This window comes from Budorcas taxicolor, chromosome 18 (assembly GCF_023091745.1).
Source record: "Budorcas taxicolor isolate Tak-1 chromosome 18, Takin1.1, whole genome shotgun sequence".
NCBI lineage: Eukaryota > Metazoa > Chordata > Mammalia > Artiodactyla > Bovidae > Budorcas > Budorcas taxicolor.
Genome location: NC_068927.1, coordinates 48240536 through 48253602, shown reverse-complemented (window position 1 = coordinate 48253602; position 13067 = coordinate 48240536). Strand labels below are relative to the sequence as shown.

At 35.1% G+C, this 13067-nt stretch overlaps 1 protein-coding gene across 1 annotated transcript in view; it reads right to left on the bottom strand.

Moving 5' to 3' along the window:
- Positions 1 to 12390, bottom strand: part of LOC128063939 (uncharacterized) — a 357926-nt gene extending 345536 nt beyond the window's left edge. Inside the window, 3 exon segments of the mRNA XM_052656769.1 lie at positions 6085 to 7507; positions 11311 to 11437; positions 12382 to 12390. Coding sequence (XP_052512729.1) covers positions 6085 to 7507; positions 11311 to 11437; positions 12382 to 12390 — 1559 coding nt within the window.
- Positions 12391 to 13067: the final 677 nt, after the last annotated feature.

The following is a 13067-nucleotide window of genomic DNA, read 5'->3' as shown; positions in this document are numbered from 1 at the left end:
TAATTTTCTTGAAGAGATCTCTCGTCTTTCCCATTCTGTTGTTTTCCTCTATTTCTTTGCATTGATCGCTGAGGAAGGCTTTCTTATCTCTTCTTGCTATTCTCTGGAACTCTGCATTCAGATGCTTTTGTCTTTCCTTTTCTCCTTTGCTTTTCGCCTCTCTTCTTTTCACAGCTATTTGTAAGGCCTCCCCAGACAGCCATTTTGCTTTTTTGCATTTCTTTTCCATGAGGATGGTCTTGATCCCTGTCTCCTGCACAGTGTCACAAACCTCATTCCAGAGTTCATCAGGCACTCTATCAGATCTAGGCCCTTAAATCTATTTCTCACTTCCATTGTATAATCATAAGGAATTTGATTTCGGTCATACCTGAATGGTCTAGCAGTTTTCCCTACTTTCTTCAATTTAAGTCTGAATTTGGTAATAAGGAGTTCATGATCTGAGCCACAGTCAGCTCCTGGTCTTGTTTTTGTTGACTGTATAGCGCTTCTTCATCTTTGGCTGCAAAGAATATAATCAATCTGATTTCATAATTTATTTTATATTTAGTAATTTGTATCTTTCTCCCCTACCTTTGCCTTGTCCTCCCCCTTCCCTCTTCTCATTGGTAACCACTACTCCTCTGTATCTGTGTTTGTTATATTTATTCATCTGTTTTATTTAATAAGTGGTATCCTACAGTACTTATCTTTCTCTGTCTGACTTATTTCACTAAGTGTAATCCCCTCTAAGTCCATCCATGTTGATCCAAATGGGAAAATTTCATTCTTTTCTATGGCTGAGTAGTGTTCCATTGTGTATATGTATGTGTGTGTCTTATTGATTTATAGTTGATTTACGATATTAGTTATATATGTGTGTGTGTGTGTGTCTGTATACCCCACATCTCCTTTATCCATTCTTTATCCATTCATCTGGACACTTAGGTTGCTTCTGTGTCTTAGTTGTTATAAATACCATAGTGCTGCTATGAACACTGGGGGGCATGTTACTGCTGCATTTGGAATGGTAGTTTATATATTGCCTCTGTAAATGCCTACCAGATAATAAGGGGAGGAATACCACCTAATAAGTGCTGTGTCACAACAGTCAATGCCCTAGTCATACTTACACCCTCTCAGTGGACCTGCCAGCCAGGAAATGAGGTGTGCTTCACGATCCTTGGGCTAGGATGGCAGTCAGTGTTCCACTCACATATACAGTCTTTATAGATGCCCATTATTAATGGGCAGGGATGGCTGTCGGGTCTCTGTTCACACACATAGCATCTGCATGTGCCTCTGCGGATACTTACTGGCTAAAAGGGAGGATGGTACTGCTAGGTGTCATGCATAATAGTGTGAAAGATTGGCATTTTTAAGTGTTTGGCCAGTGTAGAGTTGGCATTGTCAATAGGGTTTTGTTCTGCAGGTCAGGAACCTTCTCAGCCCTTTGGATAGAAAAAGCAGGTATATTTTGGACGTTTTATTTTTTTGTTATTGTTTAGGGTTTTGGTAGTTATTTGCACTTGGTGGTATTTCTAATTTCAAGCTTCTCAGGTGCTCAGGTTGGAATATATGGGAAGACAAAACAACAAAACACCCAGTTCTCCCCCAGGGAACTTCCCACTGGGCTGGGTTTTTCCTCAAATCCCAAGGTCAGTCCAGTTGACCTTCATTTTTCCAATTTGCAGTTTCTTTCTTATGTTTGCTCTTTGCACATATGAGATTTTTTTTTTCCTGCTTCTAAGATTCTCTCTTTATCATGGATTTTAATCAGTGTAGTTATGAGTCCTTGGGAATAGTTGCGCCTCCGACCCCACCCCCATCCCCCTCTGCCTTGTTTCTTGTGCTTGGAATGGGTTGAACTTAGATCTGTGGGTTTACAGTTTTCATCAAATTTGGAAAGTTTTCAGCAATTATTTCTCCAATTAGTTTTTTGTCCCCTGCCCATTCTTCTTCCTGTCTTTCGGGATCTCTACTATACATAATTAGGCAAGATGAAGTTGTCCCACAGCTCTCTTCTCATTCTGTTTTTGTTTCAATTATACAGTTTTTATTGCTATGTCTTCAAGTTTGCTAATGCTTGCTTTTGGAGTGTTTAATCGATTAATCCTATTAAATGTATTCTCAGACACTATTGTTTTTAACCTCTAGATTTGAGTCTTAAATATTTTCCACATCAGTACTTACCAAGATCAATCTCTCTTGTTCCTTTTTGGACATGCAGGATATAGTTTTGTACTGCTAGTATCTATTAACAAATACAAAATCTTGTAAATCAAATACAGAATCTATGTTTGTCACTTCTGGATGTGTTTCTATTGATTTTTCTACTTAGTCATGTGTGTCTGCTTATAAAACTGATTTATTACCAGGGAGTATGAAAGTTACCCTCAATATCCTTGGTATTTTTACATTTCTATAAATATACTCAAGTTTTGTTCTGGAATATACTTATGATACTTGAGAACAGTTTGTTCAAGATTTGCTTTAAGCTCTGCTGGGTGGGACCAGGAAAGCCTTAGTCTAGTGCTAACTTGCCTCTCTACTGAGGCAATAGCTTTTTGAGTAATCTAACCAGTGCCCTGTGAATTATGAAGTTTACCATTCTTGCTCATGGGGACACAAACAATTCCTGACCCTGTGTGAGCTCCAAGGATTGCCTTTACTCTTAAGCATTTCTTTTGCTGGTCATAGGTGGTCTCCTTGATCCCCTGCAGTGATTAGAACTTGACAAAAAACTCTGCCCTGCAAACTTTAGCCATCACTGCCTCCCTGGACTCTCAGGTCCATCTTTTCCACTTAAGGGGGTTACAAAGTTTCTTTATATTACCCCTCCCAGTGCTGAGATGTGGAAATGCTCTCTAAGCAGTACACTGGGTCAAATGTATGGACCCCATTTGTTTGTTTATACTTTGTTAGGCATGACCATTATGTTGTCTGGTGCCCAATGTCTGAAATCATGTATATCTCATATTTTATCTAGTGTTTTGTTATTTTAGGCCAGAAGGTAAATCCAGCCTGTATTATTCCCATTTTTGGCTGCAAACAATGTTAAAAAAAATTCTGTGCTTAAAAATTGCAAGAAAGCAGAGCTTCCATATACCATCGTCCCAATTTGCCTAATACTAACATTTTACATTACCATAGTATAATGATGGAAACCAGGATATTAACATTGGGCACAATACTATCAAACAAATGACAGGCCTTGACTGGCTTCCATCAAGTGTTCTCCACTAATGTTCCAAAAATTGAATTCACAATCCTATGTTGTATTTTGTTCCCTTGCCTTTTATAACCTGGAAAGGTTATGAACTTCGGAGAACTGGGCAAATTATTTTACAAAAGTTTCTGCATTTTGGATCTGTCTGCAATTCTCTCATTATTAGGACATAGTTATACATGTTTTGGTCTTCCCAGGTGGCACTAGTAGTAAAGAACCTGCCTGCCAATGCAGGAAACATAAGGACACAGTTCAATCCCTGGGTTGGGAAGATCCCTTGGAGGAGGGCATGGCAACCCACTCCAGTATTCTTGCTTAGAGAATCCCATGAACAAAGGAGCCTGGGGGGCTATGGTCCACTGGATCACAAAGAGTCGGACATGACTGAAGCAACTTAGCACATAGCACATGCATGTTTTGCTGAGAATACTACCCAAGTATTTGCCCTTCTTAGTGAATCACCTTGATGCCAGTCACTATTGGTGATTATTTGGGTAAAGGGGCTGTATGCAATGTTTTGTCTTTGTAATTAAATACTTGAGAGAGATATTATGAGATAATTCTAATATCCCATTTTCCCCTTATACTTTCACCTTCATATTTACCATCCATCAATGGATTTTTTTATATAATTATAAAATTATGGTGATTTTCTATTTTCCTCATTCCCTTTATAAAGTAGAATTCTTCATCATTAAATTGAACCAGAATTCCTTCTTTGGGGTAGTGAATTTCATGGTTCATGGCAGCAATAAACAGAATAGGTCAGGAACATCTCTTTGTATTTGAAGGGAAAAAAAAAACAAAGCTTCCAAGTAGTGTAGGGAACATGTGGAAAGGATAAAGGAGGGAATGAAAAAAAAAAGAAAATGGAAACAAGTAAAGTTTTGTCAATTTGAGCACCATGAACAAGAATCAAAAACAACAGTTTACAACAATAATTATATTCTGGTTTATCAGATTAGCAGACTGTGAAGTGACAGAGCTCATAACAAAGTTCAAAGAAAAATATTAATGATATATGACCAAAATGTAGCTATAATTACAAATAAGGGAGACAATAAGAATGTTGTATTAATTTTTTAATTTATTCATTAGCGTTTCAAAAAATAAGTATCAAGACACATGTTTATTTTACTTGTCATTAATTTTAAGTCTGTATATAAGGTTTAGATAGCTCACTGTTTTAATTTGTTCAAGCAAGCAAAAAATATTAAACCACATGAAGAATTGTGGGGTAAGTAGTTCTGGAGTACTACCCAAGAAGAGGGAAATTAATCAGCACTGATGGTAACTTAGAATAACCAGGTAGAGTAGGATAGAAGAGTAACTCACCAGTGTGGTAACATGATAGCTCAGTAAGTAGAGTGAGGTATTAATAACAATATTAATAATTATATTACAATTGAACTATTTCAAAGATATGAAATAGCAAGTATCCTAATAAGGGTAGTAACAGAGACTCATTCTTTTATTCTGTAGGACATTAACTACCTATCAGTTATATATTTTTATTAACTGCTAGCTTAAATAAAATACTAATAAGGAATATATAAGGGAAGCATAGCTCAATAATACCCAATTAGAAAACAGCTTACTTACTACATCATGCAAAACTGGGCAGGACATCAATCTCAAAAATTAGAATCTAATGAATGATAGTGATGTAAATATATGTAAATATAACAGGTAAATATTCTTATAAAAAATCTATTAACCAGTTTGGCTTTTGATCACTTTGATTAACAACCAGGTCCACTTTCCTAAGAAAGAGATGATGGGTGGTTAAGATTTGCAACCTTATTAGCTGTCTTATTTTCTTTTTCATCTTTTTTTTCTGAGTCAGCTGAGACTACTAAAATCAAAGGTCTACTGACAGTCCAACTGCCAACCACACAGTAAGACAACACTGAGTGGGAATGACAGGGAAAATTATAATTATAAAACCCAATAAAAGCCATGCAATAGTAGTGTTTATAAACCCTCTTTATTTAAGTTTAGTGATCAATTTATAATCCTTGCAATAGCTATAAAGTTTCCCCTCCATTTAAAGCTACTAAGAGACTGTTAAGATTGGGTTAGAATATTTTATGAAATATTTAAAATGCCATTTCATTTGGATCCTGACTGGTACTGCCTAGAGGTGAAAAGGTTCCTTAAAGGAATTATGTTGCAGGAGGTATTTAGGGATATCTGTTGTGTCAAAACAACATAGAAACTCAAAAAGAACTCAAACATTTGATGATAATGGAAAGTTTAAACATCTACCATTAAAACAAAATCAATAGAAAAGAAATCTACACAAACACCTTGCAGGACCACAATACTTTAAAACCACATAGTATCTGAGAGTTCTGGCTCTTTGGAGAAGATAAGTATACCATATATAACAAGCAAAAAATTAGAATGCAAAAGATATATCTGAGCAATATTACAGAACAGTAAGCCAAAAACAATAAATAGCCAAAAAAAAAAACAAAAACACAAGCACCAAAAGTAACTGTAAGCAAAACATCCATGGATAAACTCATATGAAAATAACTCAAATAATTGATAATTAGGAGAATACATTTCTCACACATTTAAAAAATGGATTAACAGGGACCATCCTATGTGAATGGATATTCAGAATGTTGATTGATATAAAAAGAAATATTTGGCAATATTGAACAAAGCTGAAAGTATTTATCACTTATGAATGAACAATTCTGCTTCTAAAATGGCCATAAATTCTGAAAACAGTTTTAAAAGAGTGAATCTTGTCAATAAATACACAGGTTTTTTTCAGTGAAACTCAGAAACAAACAGGCTTTATACATGTCTTTCATTCAAAAGACTCCTCCCTAGTATAACTTGTTCAGTATCAAGTAAGGTGCCTGCTCATACTAAAAGCATTACCACATTCCTTACATTCATAGGGTTTCTTACCATTGTGAGTTCTCTGATGTTTTGTAAAGGATGAACTATGTCTAAAGGCCTTCCCACATGCTTTACATTCATAAGGTTTCTCTCCAGTATGAATTCTCTGATGTTCAGTAAGGGCTGAACTGTGTCTAAAAGCCTTCTCACATACCTTACATTCATATGGTTTCTCACCACTATGAATTCTTTGATGTTGAATAAGAGCTGAAGTAAGTCTAAAGAACTTCCCACACTCTTTACATTCATAAGGTTTCTGACCACTGTGAATTCTCTGATGTCGAGTAAGTTCACTACCTACTCCAAAAGCTTTCCCACATTCCTTACATTTATATGGTTTCTCGCCAGTATGAATTCTCTGATGTCTGGTCAGGGATGAACTATTTCTAAAGACCTTTCCACATGCCTTGCATTCATAGGGTTTCTTACCAGTATGAATTCTTTGATGTCGAGCAAGTTCTCTACAGACTCCAAAAGTCTTCCCACATTGTTTACATGCATACGGTTTTTCACCAGTATGAATTCTCTGATGTTCAATAAGCTGTGAACTAATTCTAAAGACCTTCTCACATTGAATACATTTGTATGGTTTCTCACCAGTATGAATTCTCTGATGTTCGGTTAGCTGTGAATGAAATCGAAAATCCTTGCCACATTCCATACATTTGTAAGGTTTCTCATCAGTATGGATTTTCTGATGTCTAGTAAGTTGTGCATGCACTCTAAAAGATTTCCCACAGAAAGTGCATTCATAGGGTTTCTTACAATCCTGAATTCTTTGAAATGAAGTGATTTCTTCAATTCTTCTAAGAGTCCTTCCATATTCCTTATATTTATAGCACTTCTGATTATCACGGTGTACACTAAGGGCTTCATAAAAACTAAATACGTTTCCACATTCCATACATTTACAAGGTTTCACACCAGTATGAATATTCAGTTGTAGGGTATGGGGTTCATCTACTCCAAAGGTTTCCCAATATTTACTACATTCAGAGGTTTTTTTACCACTATGTATTTTCTCATATTCATCAATGCTTAATGCACAACTAAGGACCTTCCCATACTGCTTATATTTCAAGGGCTTCTTGCTATCATGAAATCTCTGATGTAATGTAAGAAATGTGTGATTTCTGTAACTGGGCACCTTTTCAGAGATGATTTCTATTTGACTGAAACATCCCACTTCAGGTCTTTGTACTTCAATCTTCCTTTGGCTTTGCCAATCATTTCTAAAACTGGAGTTGTGAAGGCCAACTAATTTACTGTTTTCTATTACTTCCCACTGAGAATTATTTTTTTCAAGAATGTCCTTCTCTACAGATAAAGTCTTTGTGTCATACTTGGATTCCAAGTCGGAAAGAAAGGGAAAGAAAATTTCTTTTTTCATGTGTCACAAAAATAAAAGTTATAAAATGCACAGTAGAAAAACTGAAAATATTTCACAGCATAAATGAATGATTAAAATAGTTATAAAGTTGGAAGAAAGGTAAAGAGAGCTTAGAGAAGGATAAGAGCATAACATAAGGATGTGAAGTCTATGATAAGAGATATGGATTGGCAGTGGGTCTGAAATTTTGGTGTTGATTATCACCTAGTAAGCTTGTCAAACACTGATGTGCATGAACTAATCTATAATCCAGATAAACTGAATCAACATTTACAAACTTGGAATTTAGTTATCGGCTATCTTGTAGAGATACTGCGAATACAGATGAAAATTTGATAATCTATACATTCTAACAGTTTTCTGAGATTTTTCTTTTTTCTTTTATAATAACATCCCAATACTTTACCATGGATAACAAGGTTCTGCCTATAAGACAGTACTTTAATCCATTATCCCCTTTCACCTAATCTTTTTTCACCTCCTACTTCAAACCACATTTCCTATCATTTAGAGATACCCACAAGATGTTTCATTTCTCAGAAATGGACTCCTTATATACCATCTCCTTTTCATTGTCCAGGTCTAAAAGTTAGTACCCTCAGAAATGATGTACTACTAGCTGACTCTAAGCTCATATATCCATCTCTATTCCAATATCTAGTTCCTTGCCCTCATACCCATTTTTTTTTTCAATTTTGTATTCTGAAATTTTCTCTGTTGTCATACTATTTATTTCCTTATTCCTTAAACTTCAAAAAGACAAAATCATGATTTTATGTGCCACTGAATATCAAGGCTCAAGGTCATAGTAGTTGACAGTTATAAGAAAAGTAAATCACTGGTTGAAAGGAATCTAAGAATAAAAGCAAATATTACAAATATGTCACTGGAGAATACAGCTATCAAAGTAACTATAAGAATAATGCAATAGTTACAGCATGCCTCCATGCTTTTAAAAATATCACACAACACTATAGTGATTTTATATACACAAATTTATATACATATGAAATTTCTAATAATAGTAAGATATATGTATATATATATAATAGTGTTTATAAATGATTGTTTTCTAATTGTCTCTCTACTTACACATATTGTCTCCATCATTGCTATTAATTTCCTCCTATGCATACTCATGAGTTTCTTTATCCGATATATCAATAAAGATGGTATTTTATTTACTTCTCTTCAGTAGTACTGTCACTATTATTCATCTATCTTACTGAAATCCTAGTTTATATTTACATGTTTTCCTTCATGCTCTTTCCCAAATACTCCATTTTCTTATACTCAAAGCTAACCATTGCTATATTTCCCCCAAAATATCAGTGTTTTATATATTATAATAGGTATATACCATATTTTAAGGCTTATGCAGTTCTGAGTAAAGCTGTGGCTGAAATGCTATGTAAAAGTGGAGGTAGGAGGTGGGAAAAAAGGGAGGTGGAGGTGGGAAATAGTATAAGGCACTTTGTAACAAACAATCTGTTGGACCTAGCTAGAGAATGGCAATCAATGAGGGAACAACCTGAGGAAAATCCAAAGCGACTGATATACATTGTATGATAAAGAAAAAAATAATTTCCTGTGACTGAATTATGTTATGTATAATTAAGGTGAAATAATGCAAACATCTTATTTGACTGTGACAGTAAAATCATTAATGAATGCCTTATCAGTAAATTAAAAGTACTTCCTTTTAGAAATGAAGAAGCTTTCTATCAAACACCTGTTCAGTTGTTGTGGAAATGTATTGAAATTTCTGAGAACAGTGGCACTGAAAATATTACATATTGAAAATCCATGAAACAATATTAGTCACAAAGAAAGGATTTAAATGTTTATATTAATAAAAATGAAAGATTGAAAATAACCAATGCATACATCCCATTCAAGAAGATAGAGAGAACAAAGTGACCTAAGAAAATGTGAGGGGAGAACTGAATAAATCAGAATCAGGAAGTGATGAGCTAGAATATGTAAAGAGTATAATTAAGAAATATAAAATGTAAGTGACAAAGAAGGGAAAGAACCATCACAGAGGGTATTTTTTTAAATGATATAAGATTCCTCTGCTAATCAATTTGAAAATGTTGACGTAAATTATTTTGTAGGTAAATAAATAGTGAAAACCCTAGATGCCATAAAAGTTGGGGGGAGAAAAAAGAACAATTTGCTATAAAGAGATAAAATTGTCAAAGACTTACCTCCCATGAAACAAAAAATCATAAGCATGCCTATTGCCTGAATTGTGGCAGTAAGCCAGGTAATGAGCCAGGGCTCCTAAAATAAAGATCTGAGCCATAACCTGGAGCAGGGAAGGTAGAAGATATGTCCTTGACGGTTGTGACAGAAGCAAGAATGTTATAATATTAATGAGTCATGACAAAAGACACAAAAATTATCTGAAGGAGACCACCATTTTGACAATGCAAGAATCAAAAAAGGGGGGAAAATACTTTGTGTACTAAAATATGTTAAGTAAACAACTACATAAAATTTATAGCTAGTATTTTTAAAGAAGAAGCAAAACACATAAAACATGGAAGACCAGAAGAACTCACTTTTAACCAATTGAGGTGTATGGTTTAGGATAGGGAAGATATAGAGTGAGCCTAGGAAAACTTCAGAAAGCAATCATATATTCGAGAAATAAAGAATCAAGTCAATGGTACACAAAAATCCATAAGGAATTCCTCAGTATTTATATAGCTAGGTATCAACAATCAAAGGCTGTGATGGGCTAAAGTATACTAAACTAGTAAAAATCAACAAATCCATAATGACGCATAAAGAAGAGGTCAGTCAAATGGAGTTTCCCCAAAACATCACAGAGGCTTGCCTCCTCTTGGACAGGCTAGGTTTTTTATTCTGGTGATGACTTTCCTTGTTTCATCAAGTCTTTACTTTCCTGGCCCCATTTACTTGTCACATCCCACACAACCCTGCAGAGCAACTTTCTTTCCATCAATAAGGTAGTTACAACCCGCTTAGAAATGGAACATCCTGCTTACAAGACAGAAATGTAACATAATAAAACCTGCTTCTGACACTAATTAGCCATGTAACCTTGGAGAGGTAGCCTAAATATTCGTTTTAGCAATCTCTTCAAAGAAAAATAATGCAAGTAGTATTTATGTCATAGGGTTGCAGAATTAGGTAACTCAGTATATTAAAAGGGCTTAAAACAGGGCCTGGTACAAGGCAAGAACGACATGAGCTGAGAGGAAAACAAGTAGCTTTCTAAAACATTAAGAGGTCCTTGCTAGAATTCTGACTTAATGTTAAATGCAAAGTTCTTTAACCTCATAGAAGGTGTAAGACGATACTTGTATCAGGCAATGAATATGAATTCTGTTTGCCAGTCTAACAATATAAATTACACATATTCTTTTGATAATCATATCAAATCAAGACAGCATGTTAGCTGTTCTCCCAGAGGTGGGTGAGGAAATAATATAAAGAATGTAAAGCAATTCTGGGCTCAAACAAAATACAATAGATACCTTGAAGGATATACTCTATGTATCCTGTAATCAGATCTAGCTCTCTGGGTATCAAGGAAGGCAGAAATTATATGAAGAAACTAAAAAGGGAATTCATACAAATTATATGAAGAATGATGAAGGTTCTAAAAGGAGGTGTCATCTCCAAAACCATGCTCAATCCATACATTTGGAAACTTGGAGAAGAAATTCATCTAGTGTCTTAAAAAATAGCATTGAGTTAACTGAATGTCAACTGATAGTCTATAGAACATATTCTAAATTATGTGAACAGCCAAATTTACCCAATGAGACCAAGTTGCTGTAATTTTCCATCATCACATCCCAGTACAAGTCCCTCTGAACAGAATCCAGATATTCCCACTCCTCCTGAGAGAAGCTGATGACCACATCCCTGAATGTCACGAATTCCTAAAATAAGAAACCACATGTTACACATATAATTGAAGGAAACATTTTTGACTAAAAGATAAAAAAGAATTAAACTATTATATATAGAATGGATAAACAACAAGGGCCTACTGTATAGCACAGGGAACTATTAATATCCTGTAATAAACCATAATGAAAATATGAAAAAATATATATTTGTATAACTGAATCACTTTGCTGTATAGCAGAAATTAACACAACATTGTAAATGAACATTGTATGTCACATGCCTGTGGCATGAATTATCAATGATAATGAATTTTCTACATCCTTGTTCCTCAGTACAGGAAAAATATATAGCTTAGAAAATAGGGTATGAACAATATTTTAAAATTTCTTACAACCCCAAGTTCATCACTGTTAATCACCATTTCACATTATATAAGAATTATAACTTCTAATGAAAAATTATTTATTAAGTGCTTTTTAGTGGCTGCAGAGTAGTATGCTTCGTGAAAATATATCTGCTTTAATTATATTTAGACATAGGTTGGATAAGCTCTTTTCCAATTCTGAAATCAATAATATCTACTGTTTATGTCTGAGACTAGTCAACATCAAATCCAATCTACCTGGAAAATCAGGTCTGTTCAGAAGTGGAGTTTGCTCATATGTTAGTTATTAAATGGATCCATTTGCTTTTTTTCTCAAGAGTACGTAAAAGGATGGTAGATGCCTCCCTCTGGGGATTCCATTTCTACCCTATAACTGCTCTGAACAAAAAATCTACACATAGGAATACTGAACATTATTTGGAAAAGAGATAGACACATAGAAGGTACAGTGTGCTGCTTGACTCCAACTTTCACTAGAAAGTGAAAATGGGGGTTTTCATGAGGATGTGGGGGGTAGGCTCTTAAAGCTGTTTTCCCGGAAGATTCAGATAAATGAAATGTTCACAAAGGAGAGAAACAGCAACTTACATGGTCCATGCTTAGAACTGTAAAGAATTGATCGAGGAATTCCACTTCTGGTATGACAGCATGAGGAGTTCTATGGAGATTGTCCCCATTAAAACTGGTGAAAATTATATATAAAAATGAAGCAAATGAAGAAACATTTGTTCAAGAAAATCTAGTAAAACTTACTAAGAACTGTAAAAGTCTGAAGTATCTGAACCTACTCTGTACCCTTCCTTATCCCTCCATCCTAGTGAGAAAAAGATTCTGTTCCAAACTAGTACAACTAAGGACACAAACTTCCTCACTCCTCCTCAATCCCTTCTCCCAGTCGGATAACTCTCTTCCTGGGAGGAGTAGAACATCGGCATTTCTCATTTGCCCCCAGCTACCTTTCCTCAGGCAAATGCAACTAAGCGATACAACTGCCTTGCAGCCAGATAAGAACTGTAGGCTGTACCCTGGGTGCGGCACTGCTGAGAATACTGGGGTTCCAATCATCTTTGCCTTGGCTCATGGGGTAGGAATTCCATGCCAAGAGAGGGAAGCTGAGACCTAAGACTACTGAGCAACCCCCTCCATATCCCTCTCCATTTGCAATGGAGTGTGGAGAAGTTCAAGGGTAAGGACATTCTCAAAAACAGCGGAAATTTTAGTAAAAAGCTATGGGGGTTAGTGAAAGGCTATAAAGATTAAAAAATTCATTGGAA